A 19,933-nucleotide genomic window follows, 5' to 3' on the forward strand; every position below is an offset into this window, starting at 1 on the left:
CCTCCCCACCTGTCCTTAGTCCGCCGACTCTGTGGGCATGCGAACCTAGTGGCAGGGCAGGCTCTTGGTGCCGGCTCCCGTGCCCTGAGCTGCTGTGTCCAGAGTGAGGACACACGTTTAGGGTCGAGGGCCATGGGCTTGGGGGCGTCTGTCTTGCCAGTTACCGCAGCGAAATTGGGCCAGTGCAACCAGGAACGGAGACCTGGGGTCCGAGCCCGGCCGACGTGCCCCAGCAGGTGCTCCGAGCTCTGCTGCCACGGAGTGGCCCCGTGGCTGCGACGCCGTGGCTCTAAGTCACGTGCCTGGCAGGGACGCACACACCCCCTTCCCGAGGGACCCTCCCATCATCCTCTCGGTTGTCCTGGCAGGCAGGGGTGCTTTTCCGACTGAGGCTGGGAGTCCCGTGAGTCAGCACCAGGATTTGCACACCCTTTTGCCCATCAGGCGGCAGAGACCCCCTTGTCCTTGTGCTCCTGGCGGGGGCTGTCTGGCTCTGTCTCCCCAGCCCTGTGGGTGTGTCCACCCTGCTGGTCTACGCCCTGGAGGGTCGGCAGAGTGGGAGGGCCCTGGGCCCCTTGAAGTCACCGTGTCTATACGCGCTATCTGCTCCCATCTCCACCCTCGGGGGGTCCCAGCCAGCAAGTGGGGGTGTAGAGCTCTGCTCGCTCACCTGCTTCCCTCCCCCTCCCCCAGAAGGCACCGTCTGTGCCTTTTAAGTCACTGGTCAGGAACGTCAGGACCAGAACATTATCTCCATCCTCAGGAGGCTGGAGGTGGTGGCCCTGACGGCGCTGCCCCTCCCACAGCGGCTGTGGGGCAGCCCTTTCCCCCGCTTCTCCAGCTGCTCAGCCAGGAGAGGGTCGCAGAGCCCTGCCTCGGCCCTCGGAGGAGCTCTTGACAGCTCTGATACTGCAAACTCTGGGTTGTTCATTTGTGAGCCTTCATGTTTCTGTCTCAAGGAGGGACACATGGGCAAACAGTGACACAAGGCATACAGGTGGTAAGTGGCTTTCATGAGACGGAGAAGGTGGGCAGCAGGCTGTTCCCGGGACTGCTGGCTCCTGGGGCTGGACAGAGCCAGGGGATGAGGGCCACCAGCCTCCAGGCCGCTCACAGATTCTGGCCTCACCGTGGGTACGGGGAGGCAGACGTGATCCAGCTTGAGAAGGTCCCTCCAACTGCGGGTCACAGGCTTGCGGGCCAGCAGTGGTGGCCCTTCTCACGTGCGTCGAGAGTGGCTAAATTTCCTCTAAAGGGCCAGAGAGTATTTTAGCTTTTCAGGTCATAATGATTGTCAGTTCTGCCATCGTAGCTCAGAAACAGCCAGAGACATCTAAACCAATGGGCATAATCATGTTCCAATAAAAATGTCCTGTGGACACTGAGATTTTAAGTTCACGTCACAAAATTTGTTTCAACCATTTAAAACCCATTCTCAGCTCCAGGGCCGTACAAAACCAATTGGGGGGTGGGCGGTGGCTCTAAGTGCTACACTTCCCTGTGCGCCTGCAGGGCTCCCTCAGGCTGCAGAGGGACCATCCACCTTCATCTGCGGTCAGTCTCTACCCCAGACCTGGACTTGAGGGCAGGGGCCAGCCCAATCCACCTTTGTCCCCAGGCAAGAACAAGACCTTGTACAGATGTTTGCACCTGGAAAATTACAACTGTGTTGACCTTATTTAGATCTCTGTGGAAACTCTTTTTGCTGGAGAATTTTCTCTCTTCTGTGGGCCTCTGAAGCCTCGCCTCAAAGCCTGGATGTGCCCCAAATGCATCATTCATTCATTCAACAAACATTTCCCAGGCTCTGAGTGCAAGCCACACACACAAGGGGACACAGGTATGTGAAAACCCACCTGGGCTCTGCACACACACCCCATGTTATTTGTGAAGCTTCCAGAATGCTCAAAATGTCATAAATCAAAGCTTAATCTGATAATTGAGACAAAAAGCAATTTCAGGTCAAAATTAGGGGTTTGTCTCCAAAAGAGAAACCCAAAGTATTTTAAAATCTACTCTGGAATAGTTCTGGAAATTCTGTTTTTGGGCCATGTTGGGCGTCTTGAGGGATCTAGTTCCCCAAGGATTGAACCTGGCCCCGCACACAGTGAAAGCTGGGTCCTGACCAGTGGACCGCCCGGGAATTCCCGGAAATTCTTAAAATGAGTTTAGTGTTGCACTTACTGAAGCCCCAAATTGGGAGCTATAGCTTGAAAGTAGAGCAGAATAGTCCAGAACTCGCACTACCCGGCAGGCAGCCCTCTCCTCTCCCTCCCTGCAAAGCGACCAGCGCACATCATGTGTGCAGATGCTTTTCCTGTGCTCTGGGATCTCAAACCTGTGCAGTAGTTTGAACTCACAATGTCTCGCCAGGTGACACACGAATACTACACATCTTTTTCACATGGACTCAGCTAAGAAAGGACTCCTCACCCTGTACTTCTGCAGTCGATATTCTAGACTGGAATGCAGAGCTTGAGATGTATTTCTATTGAATTCTTGGTTGTACTGGGACATTTAAGTGAACAAAGCACACTAAGGAGAGGAAAAATAATCCCTCAAAGGCTGGAGGCATGAAGTTTTTACCCAAGGAAACGAGGCAGGACTGCCACTCAGTCAGAGGCAACCTGCAAACAAATGGGCCAGCTGTGTTCCAAGAACCTTTATTTGGTCACACTGAAATCTGATTTCAATATAATTTTCAAATGTCACAAAATAGTCTTTCCCCCGCAGCCATGTAAAAACGTAACCCACCCTTAGCTCGTGGCCTGATAAAAGGTAAAAGCAGGCACATTAAAACCCTGACGCTGATCCGAGCAACCATGGGTCGGGAGCAGCACCAAAAGCTGAAGCGCTCAGGAGCCCACAGGGCCCTCGGAGGCGGAGCCAGAAGGCGGAGCGTCAGATGGGCTACAGCTCAAGCTGCCTTACTCCTCGGCTGTCTGTGATTGAGTTCCCGGACATGAGTGCATTTACAGGACTGACCCTGGCTCAGGTTCTGGGGGCCGTGTAGGTCCCAGTGGCTTCAGGCTGATCACCAGGCCTCACAGATGTGGGCACAGGTCCGCATTTGGCCCACAGGCCACACAGTCAGCCAGCCCGACTTAGGACCGTGCTGATCCAGAAAGAGTCCAGGTGCTGAAACAGATTTAAGGCTGGTCCCTCTGGCCCTTTTTGGCCAGCCTGCAAGTGCTGTTAGGGGAAAACAGAAGCATCCTACCCAGTGCAGAACCTGGAGTCCAGAGGTCTTCCACCCCTTTGTCCATCATTACCAGAAAGTGGCCAGGAGGCAAATCCCTTGTGGGGACGGCACACCCAGTGACAAACAGCCTTCACAGAGCCAGAAGGCGAGAGCATGGGGCCTCGGGAGGCCCTTCCAGCACATGATGGCACCAGGCGCCAGTGGAGGGCGTGTGTGGCACGTGCACCAGGACCCTGACTCTTGTCCCATCCTTGGGTGGCTCACAAAGCCTAAGATGCAGCCCACTCACATGTGCCCACCCTGTCCAGCTCTGATGGCGGTGACCACCTGGTTGAGCACACCAGCCGAGGCGGGGACATGATCTCTGCACAGTCTGTAAAAGTCCCTGCGCTCTCGCACTGACCCTTCAGACACAAGCTCTGGGTGGAGCAGGGGACGGCCGGGGAGATGGGGTTACAGCTGCTGCAGGGGCACAATGACTGCATGGTGTCCTCCGCCCAGGGCGGGAACACCCCCGAAGGTGCAGGTTGGGGGATGAGCCTCATCCCGAGACAACACTGCACCTGAGAACATGTCATACCTTTTGTCAGGCGAACTGGCAGATCAGGCTGAGCTGCCGTGGGGCTGAGTCCCTGTCCACGTGCTGAGAATGAAAACTCACGTGAACTCGGCCACCCTGAACTCCACTGTTCCCAGCCCCACCAGGCCCTCCAGTACACACGGAGCAGCAGTTTCCCTTGATACAAACCCACGGGCTGATTCTGGGCCATGTCGCACAAGGCGATCTGGGCTTCACCCAACCAGTGTGATGGTGACCCAAGTCGTGTTGCAATAAATCCTGAAGTGACCTATGTCCCTCAGGTTCACCTGTCCGTACATGGGAGAAGTGGCTTTTCTGTGACAGGCTGCCCTTGGCCTGTGATTATCGGCAATGGCACCAAAGATTGGCAGGTCTCAGGGGGTGGTCCTGGGTGGCAGCCTGTGCAAATGACACACCTGGTCCCGAGTCACCACTGCCGAGTCCAGGGCCCCAAGCAGGGCTGGACTCAATGCTACATGTCAGCCTCATCCTGTGGCTCACAGGCCTTGATGAGATGCTCTGTGAGCCACTCCGCAGCCCCAGCCTGTCAGTCAGCTTCACCAGAGGGGTGGACGGAGCGGTGATCTCCCCTGCACATTCTTTCCACCCGTGCCAAGAAACCAAGGGCCCTGACCACCCTACCCTGGCTGTTTCTCCAGGCTGGGCTGGCAGAGAAAACCCAGGGAGGAGGTGATGTGGGCGGAGCAGGCTCGCTCACGCGCACCTGTTGCTCAGCACCCGTGGGGCCCTCTGCCCTGGGACCTGTGGGGCCCACGAGACCACGCCGACACGCTGATCCTGGTGAGCAGGCATCTCCACCGTCCTCAGGCCTGTGAGAAGGCACGGGCTCGTGTGTCTGCTCGCAGACCCCCCAGTTTGGGCAGTCCCCGTGGCTGGAGTTTTGAGGACGTCTGGCCAGCAGCAGCCAACAAAACACATCCCAGTCTCTGGTGGTGTTCTCGGGACTGAGGTGAGGCTCCTGCAATGCTGAGGTCCGGGCTGGGAATCCCAGTGAGGGCTGCGCGTCTGATCCTTGTAACCGAAGCAGCTGGGCTCTGGATGTAGGGTGGGCCAGTGACAGTGTCCCTGGGCCCGGGCACTGCTGCTGGAGCCAGCTCCTCCCCAGAGGCCCTGCCGGGGGAGTCAGGTGAGGGGGACCCAGCCACGCTGCCTGGGGCCCCGCGGACACGAGTGAGCATATCTTGCTGCTGAAGCCAGTCTGAGTACCTGGTGCTTAAGGAAGACGTCCTGGGTAACTTCTTTCAACCCACTCGTCTGGCGGGGCTCATGGGGCTTTTCTCATGCCTCTTCCTCGTCCGCAGGACCTGGGGTCTTTCCTCTGTGAACTGAAATGCTACACGTGTGCACCTTGATGTGAGGGACATGGGCTTTACTGAAGGTCAAACGTGCCAGCAAATAAACATACACCTCGTGTGAACGTGGATGCTCTCTCTCCTAAGAGAGCAATTCTCAATCTTTCACAACATTCTAAATCGTCAGTATAAATGATCCCATAATAAGTTAAGGCTGTAGGTTTATTCACATTTATACACATTCGTAAAGGTGAGTGGTCTATCCCATGTGAATTTTCTGATGCTGAGTAAGCCTTGAGCTCCTATTAAAAGCTTTGCCACATTCATTACATTTATAAGGTTTCTCTCCAGTGTGAATTCTCTGGTGTATAATTAGATGCGAGCGCCATCTGAATATTTTTTCACATTCATTACATTTATGAAGTTTCTTTACAGTATTAACTTTCTTGCGGCTCACGTGGGTAGAAGCTTCCAGGGTATTCCCATACTCGTGGTACCACTGGGCTCGAGTGTGGATCCTCTGGTGCTCGATGAGGTATGAGCTCCGGCTGAAGGCTTTCCCACACTCGCTGCATCCATAGGGCTTCACCCCAGCGTGAATGATCTGGTGCTGGAAAAGGGTGGAGTTCTGACTGAAGGCTTTCCCACATTCACTGCACTTATAGGGCCTCTCCCCCGTGTGCACCCGCTGGTGTATTGTGAGCTGTGTGCTCATACTGAAGGCTTTTCCACATTCGAGGCACTCGTAGGGCTTCTCCCCTTTATGGATCCTCTGATGGTAAATGAGGCTTGAGCTCTGGCTGAAGGCCTTCCCACAGTCACTGCACTCATAGGGCTTCTCTCCAGTGTGAATTCTCTGATGCTGAATTAGGTGTGAGCCCTGGACAAAGCCTTTCCCACATTCATCACACTTAAATGGTTTTTCTCCAGTGTGAGTTCTCTGGTGGCGAATAAGCCGTGAGCTGCAACCAAAGGCTTTTGAACACTTGTTGCATTTATAAGGTTTCTCTCCAGTATGCGTCAGCTGATGCTGACTAAGGCGGGAGACCCACCGGAAAGCCTTCCCACACTCGTCACACTTAAACGGTTTCTCGGTAGCATGCAACCTCTGATGTACAACCAGGCTGGGGCTATCCGGGGCTCTTGGGAGCTGAAGTTTCTCCCCAGCATGCATCCGCTGGTGCTGAGCTAGGGTTGAGCTCTGGCTGAAGGCCTTCCCACACTCCTGGCATGGGTAGGGCCTCTCTCCCGTGTGGGTCCTCTGGTGCCTGGCCAGCTGAGACTGCTGGCTGAAGGCCTTCCCGCACTCCCGGCAGCCATAGGGCCTCTCTCCCGTGTGGACCCTCTGATGGTGGATGAGGCTAGAGCTCTGACCAAAGGCTTTTCCACATTCCTCACACCTGTAGGGCTTCTCCCCAGTGTGAATCCTTTGATGCTGAATGAGTTTCGAGCTCAGACGAAAGGCCTTCCCACACTCGGTGCATTTAAACGGCTTCTCTCCAGTATGGATCCTCTGATGCTGAGTAAGCTGTGAGCACAACCTGAAGACCTTCCCACACTCCTCACACTCATACGGCTTCTCGCCATGCAAGGTACTCAGATGTCTCCCCTGTAAGCAATCAGGTAATTTTTTTTGGCACTCCTGGCAGCTGTTAGGTCTCTTCTGTGTATTAATTGCCTGATGCAGAGAGACATCTGAAGTAGATCGGAAACTCCTACCACAGATGTCACATCTTCGCAAGGACCCCTGACTTTGATCACGTCGACAACCCAGGTGGCCACCGCTCCCCCCCCGCTCGCCACACCCCTGGGCCTCATCCTCAGCGAAGGTCTCCCTGGGAGCCACAGTCCCTATATTCAAGCAGTTTTTCTGGAAGAGGGAGGTTGGCTGAATCTCTGAACAGACCTCGGGATCAGAGGTGTCTCCAAAGCCAGGACTCTGGGGAAAGTCCTGGGACGGGGTTTTGACCATGACCACATGGGATTCTGATTTTAGACAGTCAATGTCTTCACAGGCCTGCTCACTCTCGGTCCCGACTGTAGAATCTGAAATGAACAGGAAGTAAACTGCTGCTTATCCCCTGTGCTCAGAGAAAGGACAAAGAATGGAGGATGGGGCAGGGGTGCAGATCACCCCTGGGACTAAGCCCCCTCCCAGACAGTCTGCGTTGAGCACATGGAAAGACGCTACAAGAAGTCAATGCCTTTGACAGTTCTCAAAATCTAGTTTCATTCATACTTCATTTTATGCACTCATTCAGTTACAGTGTACTTGGCAGAGTGCGAAGAGCTTCCCTCCTACATGGGGGAAAGGTCCTCCCACGTGGAACTAGCATGAGGAAAAATCTACAAAGAAGCAAAGTGAGCTTGATAGGGTGGGAGGTTTAGTGAGAGGCAGGGCTAAGCTGAGAGGTCAGAGGCTCCTGGTTGCAGAGGACGTAGAGTGAGGAGGAAAGAGGGACTGAAAATTGTGAATAGGGGGATGTTAGATACCAAGAAAAATGAGGTGCAAGAGCTGCTGAGGGGCACACAGGTGGTGAGCCCAAGAGAACTGGGCCTCCAGCTGTCCACTGGGTGGGTTCTGCGAAGGACCCCAGGCCTGAACTCTTGTGGCATCCAGCTGCCGCTAAGCCACGCCCTCTGACGCACACCTGGCCGCGTCCCTTGCTAGTCTGCCCCTCAGCTTCCAGGTGGCCACACCCACTGGCCATACTGACTCCTCCTTCCCATGGGTTTCTGGAGGGTCCACCTATGCTGCCTGCCCTCCATATGGAGGTTTGGAGTAATGTGGCCACCAGCCAAGGAATACCTGGGGCCCAGAAGCTAGACTAGGCAGGAAGGATCCTCCCCTACAGGTTTCATAGAGGACATGACCCTGCCCATACCTTGATTTTGGATATCTGGCCTCCAGAACTGAGAAACAGTAAATCTCTGCTGTTTTAAGCCTCCAGTTCATGGTGCTTTGTTACAGCAACCCCAGGACACTAACACAGCCCTAGAGCCTTATCTGAGAGGTTGGGGTCACCCAGGGCCCCAAGAAGTTCCAGAGGGAGCACTGGCGGAGGGAGGGGAGAGCTGCTCAGAGCCACACTTAGTGCTCCCCTTAGAGCCACATGTGTGTACCTGAGCTCAGTAAGACTATTAGTAAAATTACAGGGGCTTCCCCGGTGGTGCAGTGGTTCTGCCAATGCAGGGGACATGGGTTCAAGCCCTGGTTGGGAAGATCCCACATGCCACGGAGTGACTAAGCCTGTGTTCCACAACTACTGAGCCTGAGCTCTAGAGCCTGTGAGCCACAACTATTGAGCCCAAGTGCCACAACTACTGAGCCCATGTGCCTAGAGCCCGTGCTCCGCAACAAGAGAAGCCACTGCAATGAGAAGCCCATGCACCACGATGAAGAGTAGCCCCTGCTCACCACAACTAGAGAAAGCCCGTGCGCAGAAACAAAGACCCAACGCAGCACCCCCACCCCCAAAAAATTACAAACTGAGCAAATAGTGGTTCAAAAACAAACCGTTTTTGCCATAATGCATGGGTGTTTTGTGCCCTTGCTTTTCTGTAGTTCAGTCTTTCCTGAGGCTGCCCCACCACCGGTCTACACTTCCGGACCCACCCCATGGCATTCCCAGGCAGCCCAGCAAGCCCACGTGGGTGGCACCTGGGGTCTGCCTCCAGCCTCCCGCCTGCAGCCCTCTCACCCTGTGCCCGGAAGGCTCACCTGCCTGGGAGGTCCTGGCTGCCTCTCTCCCCTCCGCTCCTTGCAGGTCGAGGACCCATGGCTCCTGCCCCTGTTCCAGCCGGGAGATCAGCTCAGGCTTGAAGACCAGGAATCCTGCTGTGGAGGCGGCAGAGGAGGAGATGGCATTGGTGTGGCTGGGAGTGCAGCTCAGCCCTCCCTTGCTCCCAGGAGTGAAGGGCTGGGGGCTACTGGGGCACAGGGGCCCTCTCTGTCCAGGTCTGTCGCCTCCTGAGGCTGGACACAGGGGAACTCCTGGACTCCCAGCCCGTCCCTGTCTCCATCCACACAGGGCCAGGATCCCCAGGGAGCCATGTCACGCGAATCTGCCTAGTACAGGCCAGCTCTAGCCCAGGGGGAGAGAAGCCAGGCACTGCCAGCACTTCCCTCAGTCCCTCAGTTCCGAAAGCAAGGACACTCCAAGAGGTTGACGTGGTTAAAAAACAAGACAAACAACAATGACAAATCAACAAACAAAATAGATTTTAAATCAGAAGGTGTGAGGACTTCCGTGGCAGTCCAGTGGTTAAGACTCCGTGCTGGGCTCCCCTGGTGGCGCAGTGGTTGAGAGTCCACCTGCCGATGCAGGGGACACCGGTTCATGCCCCGGTCCCGGATGATCCCGCATGCTGTGGAGTGGCTGGGCCCGTGAGCCATGGCCGCTGAGCCTGCGCGTCCGGAGCCTGTGCTCAGCAACGGGAGAGGCCACAACAGTGACAGGCCTGCGTACTGCAAAAAAAAAAAAAAAAAAAAAAAAAAAGACTCCGTGCTTCCAACGCAGGGGGCACGGGTTTGATTTCTTGGTCTGGGAACTAAGATCCCACATGTTGCATGGTGCCGCCAAAAAATAAAATAAAATACATTAAAAAAAAAAATCAGGTGTGAAGTCCAATGGTCACCCAGAAGCCCCAGCCTCGAGTCCTCACATAAAGCCCTGGGGGGCCTCGGCAGAGGGGTGGAGAGCTGCGGGCACCCACCTGGCACCTGCCTTCTGGGGCCGCCAGCACCCATGCTGTGGGCCAGCCGTATGATGTGCTCTCAGCCCATCCAAGGGCTGGCCAAGCCCTCTGGCTGGAGCACACCTCAGATTTCCAGCCGTGTGGATGGAGAAGGGCAGGCAGAGAGAGCCTAGGTCGAAGTCTCAGGTGATGGCAGGACCCTGAGTTGACCCACAGTCAACATGAAACAGGTGTTCTTACCAAGCACATGTGCAATGCTCACAGAGAAACATCCCTGGGCCAGCCAGGAAGGGGGTCAGGCACAGACCACAGAATAATACCACAGACTGCACCTGATCTAAATGCAACTGGACATGACAGCCACCACAACAAGTAGCTCAAAACTATTAGCTACCTGAAAACTAAATGATGAATTACTAAGTGGTATTTACTGTAAGTAAATTGTATTTACTATAAGTCAAAATTTGTAGGGCGCAGCTGAAGCAGTACTTACAGATAAAATTTCACATTTTAAAATATGTTGACCAGAAACAAGAATGATTGGGGGCTTCCCTGGTGGTGCAGTGGTTAAGAATCCACCTGCCAGTGCAGGGGACACGGGTTCGAGCCCTGGTCCGGGAAGATCCCACATGCCGTGGAGCAACTAAGCCCGTGCGCCACAACTACTGAGCCTGCGCTCTAGAGCCTGCGAGCCACAACTACTGAGCCCGTGTGCCACAACTACTGAAGCCTAGTAGTTGTGCTTAGAGCCGTGCTCCGTAACAAGAGAAGCCACCACAGTGAGAAGCCCATGCACCGCAACGAAGAGTAGCCCCGTTCACCGCAGCCAGAGAAATCTTGCGCGCAGCAACGAAGACCCAATGCAGCCAGAAATAAAATTAAAATTAAAAAATAAATTTATTTAAAAAAAAAGAAACAAGAATGATAAACACAGAAAAGGTAAATATTAAATTCAAGGAGTTGTAAACAAAACAACACAGCAAACACAAATAAATAAAAAGGGAGAAAATAACAAAAGTGGGCAAGATTCAATAAAAGAGCACCCCCTCCCCCCAAAAAAACCCAAAAGCTGGTTCTTCAAAAAGATAAAAAGCATAGTCTTGTGGCAAAACCAATCACAGGGACTTCCCTGGTGGTCCAGTGGGTAAGACTCTGCGCTCCCAATGCAGGGGGCTTGGGTTCCATCCTTGGTGGGGGAACTAGATCCCACATGCATGCCACACCTACGAAGTCCGCATGCTGCAACTAAGAGTCCACATGCCACAACGAAAAGATCCTGTGTGCTGCAACAAAGACCCAGTGCAGCCAACATAAATATTTAAAAAAAAAAATAACAGTCAACACAGTGAAAAGATGCTGCCAAAAAATAAAACAAACAAGGGAAACAAACACAAACATAATAGAGATTAAAAATAAAGAGTATTACCAACAAATACATGCTAAAAAAATTGAAAATCTGAATGAGTAGATTTATCTGTACAAAAACTAGAAATGACAAAATTGGCACAGGGGAAAATCCATAAGCTTGATAGACCATGAGGCATTAATAAAACGTAAATTCTAGTCAAAGACCTTCCTTCCCCAAGGGCCCAAGGCCCAGGTGGTTTTACAGGTGAGTTCAACCAAAAACTCGAAGGTTCAATTAATTCCACCTATATAAATTCTTCCAGAAATTAAGAAAGACAGCAAAAGCTTCCCAGCTCATTTTATGAAACTTATATGCAAAAAATGTCAAACTATATAATGACAATTCACCAAAAAAGAAAAAACAAACAAAAAATCATACAAGTCCATTTGGCTTAGGAACAGGGATGCAAAAATCCAAAATACAATACTGACTACCTGAGTCCAAAAGGTTATCAGAATGCATATGTAAATATCATGACTTAAGTAGAGTTTATTCCAGGAATATAAGGAAATATGCCAATGTAACTTATTAGACTAACAGGCTAAGGAAAAAAAAAAACATATGGACATCTCAATTAATGTAGGAAAAGAATTTGAAATATCCATCTGCCAATGCAGTGAACACGGGTTCTATCCCTGCTCCGGGAAGATCCTACATGCCGCGGGGCAACTAAGCCGGTGCACAACTACTGAGTGTGCACTCTAGAGCCTGTGAGCCACAACTACCGAAGCCCGCGCGCCTAGAGCCTGTGCTCCGCAACAATAGAAGCCACTACAATGAGAAGCCCGCACACTGCAACAAAGAGTACCCCCGCTCACCGCAACTAGAGAAAGCCCACGCACGGCAATGCAGCCAAAAACAAAAAACAAAAAAACAAAACACCAAAACTCTTCAGCCAAATTCTGTCCTTAGTTACATGCATTCCCTTTAAAATCAGAACAAAACAAGCATGCCCACAGCACTCCTAACAGCACGGGCGCTCTGGCCATTGCTAAAGATCAGGACACATGGGGGCCAGGAGGGAAAACACCAAGCTTTCACTTGCAGGCCCCTCCTTAGAACATGATACCAGAACTAGCAGGGAGTCCAATGAAGTGGCCAAATACAAGGTCTATCCTCCAAAATCAAGAGCATTTATAGCAGCAATAATCAGCTAGAAATATAACATAACAATGATACATTCACAAAACAACCTAAACTGAAGATCAAACACCAGACCACTGTGGAGGAAATGCCCACACTCTAATAACATCTGCAGAGGTACGTAGATAAATGGAGACACAATGCACAGTCTTGGGTGGGAACAGTTAACAGAAAGGTGCCAGTTCTCCTCACACGATCTACAAATTCAAACCACTCCCTTATAAAAATTCCAGTGCAATTTTCAAGGAACTCAAACTTATTCTAAACTTACACGAAAGAACTACTCTGTTAGCCGTGAGTAAGTAAGTGAAATTTTAAAAAGAATAAAGAGCGAGAGCTGCCCCACCAGGTATTAACATGCCACAAGTCAAAGCAATAAAAAGTAATACTAATAACAGAACAACCTAACAAAAAGCAGAGAGCTGCCCCATAACAGACCAGAGCTCAGAAACACACCATCACACATATGAAAAAGGCAGCTCTACAAATCAACTGGAAAGGATGGATTGTTTAGTGCTGGGGAAACGGCTCAGTGTGTGGACAAAGATAAAAAAGGATTCTCGGGGCTTCCCTGGTGGCGCAGTGGTTAAGAATCCACCTGCCAGTGCAGGGGACACGGGTTCAAGCCCTGGTCCGGGAAGATCCCACATGCCGTGGAGCAACTAAGCCCCTGCGCCACAGCTACTGAGCTTGCGCTCTCGAGCCCGTGACCCACAACTACTGAGCCCGCGTGCCACAACTACTGAAGCCCACACGCCTAGAGCCCATGCTCCGCAACAAGAGAAGCCACCACAATGAGAAGCCCGCACACAGCAACGAAGACTGAATACAACCAAAAATAAATAAAATAAAACAATAAATAAATAAATATATATAACAGAGGCCTGGCTAGGTGGGTGCTGACCGATGACGCAGGGGCTAAGGGTGTCCAGATGAAGCCTCACCTAGTCCGGCCACACTGCTGTGGTTCTCGAGCATCACCTCCTTGTAGAGGGCCCTCTGGCCAGGGTCCAGACACTGCCATTCCTCCCGTGAGAAGTGCACGGCCACATCACCAAACGTCACAGCCTCCTGAAAGGACACACACCAGTCCCCCAGGGACCCCTGGGTGTCTCAGGCACATGGACCACAAGGTTGGGTGAGATAGTCACCAGGCCCCTTTGGCTCTAAAATCAAGGGGAGGACGGAATTCCCTGGAGGTCCTATGGTTAGGACTCCGCACTTCCACTGCGGGGGGCATAGGTTAGATCCCTGGTCAGGGAACTGAGATCCTGCAAGCCACGCAGTGTGGCCAAAACAGTAGTAATAATAAAAGAAAAGAAAATCAAGGGGAGAGACAGTATGGAGAAGGGGGAGGGACCCAGACTATGGTGATATACAACCTTCCCCTGAGAGCCTCAGGCAGGGTCCGGTCTGGGCAGGTGTTTGCTCACTACCTTGGCAATGGGCATGCCGGACACCGGCAAGGGTCACAGTGTGGAGCCAAGGGAGGGTCTAGGTCCAGGCCTAGTGGGCAGGGAGGGTGCCCAAAGGAGGAGGAAGGGACCCTCCCAGGACGAGGGAGGGAACGGGGGGGAGTCAGACTCCTACCATGCGTCTGCGTGGGTGGGGATCCGCGTGTCCCGGCCCAGAGACCTGCTGGAAGTTACGAAAAGGTAAGAGATCAGTATCCTGGAGGCCCCAACCCCTGACTTCCAGGCTAACCGAGGGGCGTGGTACTACGTTCCCCCATCCTTTAACTCCAACCCCAGGTGTTCTCTGGCAGGGACTTGGGGCGGGGCCAAAGTCGCCATGGCACCTGAGTACCCGCCCCCCGAAGCTCCATTCATCTTTCAGAGTGTGTAGTATGTATGAATCACTCCACAAACATGTAATGGGTGGTTGCCACGGGTGCCCGGTGCTCAACCAAGCAATGGGGATACAGTAGTGAACAGTACACACAGACTTTGCGTTCACGGAGCAGTCTACTGGAGAAGAGAGTTAAGTGACCACAAAAACAAATGCAAAATTACAGCTGTGATAATAGCACCGAAGCACAAGAAACTCTGAAAGCACTTAAACGAGGAAATTGTGACTTAGTCTGATGGGTCACTTCCCCTAGGTGCTAACTTGGCTAAGGTAATGGAGGTGGGGAGGGCACTGCAGGCAGCAGGAACAACGTGTGCAAAAGGCATGAGGCAGGAAAAACCGGGGCTGAATGAGCCTGTGGGGCCGCAAGAGGAAGCATGATGCGACTGGAGGCTCGAATAGACAGGAACAGGAAGGACGGACTGCAGGGACAAGAGGAGTGGGCACAGGACCCCACCCCAACCCCAGTATATAAACTTGGCCCCTCCCCAGGCATCTCTCTGGGAGGTCAGAATGTGAAGCGGGCTTCCTAGGGGAGCTTTTGGCTCTCAAATCGGCTTGAGGGCCGAAGCCCCAGGCCGTGAGGGCAGCAAGGCTAAGGCAGCAGTGACCACTGTCAGGTGGGTCCCCACCTGGGCCTGGCCAGTGCTGTATCCTGGGTCCCCTGTAGAGAATCGCAGGCCCTTAGCGGCAACCAGAATTCAGAGAAAATACATATCTTACTCCCCCAAGGTACAGCCCTTTTTGCCAGCCTCACTAAGTCTAGGCCTTCGACGGGCAGTGAGGGAGGGAAAAAGAGGGCCCTAGAGGGAGATGATTATGCAGGCAGGATAAGCAAGGATGCCCCTGGAGCAGGCCTAGAACCGGCGGGAAGGTTACGAGGCTGCCGCGAGGCCGAATCTGCGGGACTCCCCCTCCCGCCTCCCACCTCTGCCCGGCAAGACGGCCGAGGCTCGACCACCGCCCCGCCAGGCGCCCACGGGCTCTAGAGAGCCGCCCGCGCCACCCGCGCTTCCCGTGGAGAGGCCGGGGAGCGCGGGGCCTACAGAGTCGGAGGCGTGAGGACGCTGGGGCTGGTAGGCGGCTCCTCCGCCCGAAGGCGAAGAGCACGTGCGGCGCCCCGACACTAATCCGCGCCGGTAGCACCGACTCACCCTCCCCGGGGCCGCTCGAGGACCCACCCGCGGGACGACGCCGGAAATGGGCCTCGGCCGCCCGCGGCCGCTCTGCCCCGCAGCCTTCCGGCCGTTCTGGGCGGTTCGGAGGCTCGGCCAACTCGGTGGTTCCCAGCCGGCCCCCGCCCCCGCCTCGGAGCCGGCGAACGGGCGGGGCTAGATCGCTGGGGAAAGGATGGAGCCCGGAGAGGGCGGGGCGGAGTCCGGTAAAGGGCGGGGTCACAGTACGGGGAGGGCGGAGCCGGGGCCCAGGAAAGGCGTGGGTCTGGGCCCTGTGTCTCTTGGCCTGGGGGCGGGGAGCGGACCCGGGCGAAGCAGGCGGAGAGCCTGAAGCTCTCCGATCCCGCGCACCTCCGGTCACCGGAGGTCCGAGGGCGCTGGTCCCCGCACCGGTTCTATGTGCTGGTTTTTCCATAGCAGAACGCACCCGCTGGGCACGTTCGAGGCCCCAGGACTACGGAGACACCCCCACCCAGGCCGTGTCCGGGGTGGAGGGGGTACGGGGTGCGGGGGAACGGCCTGCTGGGGGCGCAGAAGAGCCGTGTGCAAAGAGCAGGTGTTCTGCACCTGGTGGGGCAGATGGTCCAGGCGGAGGTCACCGCAGTGCGGCGGGGCACCGACAGCTCAGAGATGAGGCTGGGAGGGCCCCAGAAAGGGTGAGGTCCACCAGGAGAAGGAGAGGCCCAGGGGAGGGTCGTCACCCGGGACTCCGGGCTGGGGTCCCTGGGTGCATCGCGGGGCTCGGGGCAGCAGGACAGCCCAGGACCTGCCGAGAGACCGGATGGGGTGGGACCCCAGGCGAAGGGCGGCGCGCCCCGAGGTCAAGTCAAGGCTTCTCGCTGCGCCCCCACCCATCCCCAACTTCGTGTGGCCCCCGGGGCCACCTGTTCTGGGTGTTCTCCCAGATCCACGCTGTCCTGTGTGTAGGGGCGGGCACCCCAACTTCTTTGGGACTCAGCAGGAGCCTCCCCAGGTCCCTGCAGCCCTGGGGAGGACGCTGCCTGCGTCTTCGGAGGCCTCAGCTTTGTGCGGCCCCGGTCCCTGGAGCTCTTCACACTGGACAGCCCTGGAGAGGGAAGGGCGGGGGAAGGATGCGCAGAGCTTTTCGCGGGGAGGGCCCTGACACCCGACTTGTCGATGATCCAAATCCCGGGGTCCCAGGCAAAGCCACTGTGAAATTGGTGCAAACCAAAGTAAGGAAATGGTCAGAATCAGCTCCCGGACGGACTCCTAGGGGAGGTGGAAGGGAAAAGCAAGTATGCTCGGAGGAACTAGCTCCTCTCCCTGGGCCCCTGTGCGGCATGGTCCCGGCGCTCCCACCCCACACCTCCCAGCTCGAACTCAACTCTCCCGTCCCCACATCCTCCCGGCTCATGCTCAGAGAGCATCTGTGCAAAGTATGAATAAAGGAAGGAATGGAGAATGGGAAAGGGCTGGGAATATGCCTGCTTCCTAACCTTAATCGCCAGCCAAGCGCTCAGGTACCCTGAGCTCACTGGTGGTCCTGATCTACTTACTGGGAGACTTCCTGCTGGAGGGTCTTCACACTGCTCCATCTAGAGCTAGGAGGGGCTGGCAAACCTGGGCCCTAGCCTGGCCCCCTCAAGGTAAGGATGACCCAGGGAGCAAGAGGGGGAGCCAGGGCTGATGCTTGGATCTGTGGACCCTGAGGACAGAGCCATCTCAGCCACCACGAAAGCCTGGCCCAGAGTGTCCACCCAACAGACATCTGGGCAGTGTGGGAGGTGCAGGTACCAGGGCACTGAGGGTGCTGCCTGGGAGTGGGGTGAAGGAGACTGCTTCTACCCACTGCAGGCCATTCCAGAGCCTCCGTGGCTGAGTCCCATCATCCTGAGCAAACAGACTATTAACAGTAAGGGGCCTGGGGAACTTCCCTGGTTGTCCAGTGGCTAAGACTCCGTGATCCCGATGCAGGGGGCCGGGGTTCCATCCCTGGTCAGGGAACTAGATCCTGCATGCCGCAACTAAAAAAAGATTTCACGAGCAGCTAAGACCCGGAGCAGCCTAAATAAATAAATAAATAATAAATATTTAGGGACTTCCCTCGTGGTGCAGTGGTTAAAACTCCACCTGCCAATGCAGGGGACACGGGTTCGAGCCCTGGTCCGGGAAGATCCCACATGCCGCGGAGCAACTGAGCCCGTGTGCCACAACCGCTGAGCCTGCGCTCTAGAGCCCACGAGCCACAACTACTGAGCCGGTGTGCCACCACTGCTGAAGCCCACACGTCTAAAGCCTGTGCTCCGCAACAAGAGAAGCCACCGCAATGAGAAGCCCGCGCACTGCAACGAAGAGTAGCCTCCACTCGCCGCAACTAGAGAAAGCCTGTGCGCAGCAACGAAGACCCAATGCAGCCAATAAATAAATTAATTTTAAAAGATTATTTAAAAAATAATAAATATTTTTTTGAAAATGTCAGGGGCCTGCATGGTTCCCCAAATGGTCACAGTGACCTTTCTCTGGGCCAACCCAGATTACTTTCCAGCTATTTCCAGCCTGCAATTGGGATTCCAAGCTGTAAGTGTTCCCAGGGGAAAAGCCCAGTTTAAAAATTATTTTTGGGAATTCCCTGGCAGTCCAGTGCTTAGGATTCCACGTTTTCATGGCCAAGGGTGCAGGCTCAATCCCTGGTCAGGGAATTACGATCCCGCAAGCTGTGCGGCCAAAAGAAAAATTATTTTCAAAGAGCTGTGTTTCCAAGGCCAGTCTGGGCCATCTACTAGATTTTCTGTAGTCTAGTAGATGGCCCAGAGCAATAACACTTTCAATGAACCAGAACAGACAGAGCCCCTGAAGGCCATCACCATCCCTGAGCACTCAGGAACCTCATGGTGTGCTAAAATGTACCTCGGGTTTCTTTTAATCGGGGATGGTAAGACATGCAGACTCGGAAGTGAAGGAAGACATTTATACTTACGGGTCTCTGGAATGGGAGGCAGGGCACACCACACGGGGCCACACAGGGAAGCACTAGGTTGGTGAGGAGGCAAAAGAGGGGAGGGAAGGTGTGGCCCAGAGCCTTCACTGGGGTTTCCGCAGGAAAGAATGGGCAAGGCAGAGCAGGCACGCTGAGTAAGCTGAGGATCATGTGTTTGAATAATTTCAGCAGGCTGCAAGTTATCAAGTTATGGTTGGTCTCTAGTTGTCCCATACCTGGCGCTGGGGTGATGTAGGGCAGGGAAACATTGGTGTGGGGTGTGAGTCTCATAAAGGAGATAGTTGGGAGTGTGGGCTCTGGATTGGTTGGTTTGTACCAAAGCCTTGCTCTAAGGTTCCTTTGCTACCTCCAGGATCACCTTTTGGATTTAGCCTCGCTTGACTCAAAAGCTGGCAGGAGGAACCAGGAGACCCCAAGCCCTGAACAGAAGCATAAGTTCCCTGAGGCCCCCAGGGAAATGTTACCTGAGGAGGTCAGGGGCTTGGGGTCCTGAGAGCAAAATGAACGAGGTGCCACAGGGGGCCTGAGGAGGTGGGCAGCAGGGGCTGCGGGTGACAGGCCTGTGCCCAGCACAGAGAGGCCTTGGCACACCTGCTCCCGTCTGACTCCTGCCCTGTACTCAACTTTTTTCCCACTTGGACCGGAGTCCCTTGAAGGCAGGGTCTGTGGTGTTTCCATCTTGCCTCTCTCAGGGCCGCCCCCCCATACTCCATCCTAGGGACCCCACAGCCCACAAGTCCAAGCACTGTCCCCACCTCCATCCCACTCTTCCTCTGCCCTTCTGGTCTTCCAGGCCTATCCCGAGCTGACCCCAGAGCCCGTCACCCTGCCCCAGGGCGGCACCGGTGCCCATCAGCTCCTGGCCCTGCTGTAGGCTGTGCTGCCTCCGGATGAGCTATCTCTGCCAAGAGTCGGCTGTCTCTCCGGGCGCCTCGTGCTCCCCTGTGGCTTCAGCATGTGGCCACATGGACCCTTCCTTCCCTCTCCTGTCACCTTCTCCTGATGTCTCTCTGGCCTCCACCCCTGCAAAACCCACCTGCCCGCACTGGTGCAAACACACCACCCCAGAGCCCTGAGTGCAAGCCCCTCTGCTCCCTGAGACACCTGCCCTCACTCTCTCCCTACCTCGCTGGCTCTCCCTCCTCAGGCGTCACCTGCACACCCACTGCCCTGGTCACTAAGCTCTCCCTGTCCGCGCCTACTGACAGGTCTCACTCAGGGGATCCACCGCCTCTTCTGCTAATTCCAGGGATCCTCTCTGGAAGGACCCCTCCCACTTCTCCAGAAGCCCCCTGCCCGAAAGATGTGCCCTACTGGAGGCTCCCTTTCTGGTAGGCTTGCCCGCCCACTCGACGGTCCCGCGGCGGGAGAGCAGCATCCCCGCCAGACCACCGGAGCCTCTGCGCACTGCGGGACCAACCACCTCAGTTCGCCTGCGCTGAGGCCCCGGCGCGAGGGAGGGGCCACTGGCGCCCGCGAGAGGACTACAAGTCCCGGCGTGTCTTGCGGTGGCGGCCGCCGCTCCTGGCCGGAAGGTTAAGGGCTCTCGGCCCCGCCCCGGAAGATAAGGCGGCTCTCAAGGGCCGCGTCTCCTCTTTCGGCAGTGC

General features: G+C 55.0%; 1 protein-coding gene across 1 annotated transcript; it reads right to left on the bottom strand.

Moving 5' to 3' along the window:
• Nucleotides 1-5,152: 5,152 nt before the first annotated feature.
• ZNF7 (zinc finger protein 7) lies at nucleotides 5,153-19,704 on the bottom strand. The gene is made up of 9 exons (XM_065895175.1): nucleotides 19,533-19,704; nucleotides 16,230-16,433; nucleotides 15,935-16,133; nucleotides 15,729-15,821; nucleotides 15,347-15,531; nucleotides 15,121-15,234; nucleotides 13,289-13,456; nucleotides 8,817-8,933; nucleotides 5,153-7,141 (listed from the first exon to the last, which is right to left on the bottom strand). Exons 1-9 carry the CDS (start codon nucleotides 19,702-19,704, stop codon nucleotides 5,355-5,357), a joined length of 3,039 nt encoding a protein of 1,012 aa, XP_065751247.1. The 3' UTR covers nucleotides 5,153-5,354.
• Between the last annotated feature and the right edge of the window lie 229 nt (nucleotides 19,705-19,933).

Source organism: Phocoena phocoena, chromosome 17, assembly GCF_963924675.1.
Source record: "Phocoena phocoena chromosome 17, mPhoPho1.1, whole genome shotgun sequence".
Taxonomy (NCBI): domain Eukaryota; kingdom Metazoa; phylum Chordata; class Mammalia; order Artiodactyla; family Phocoenidae; genus Phocoena; species Phocoena phocoena.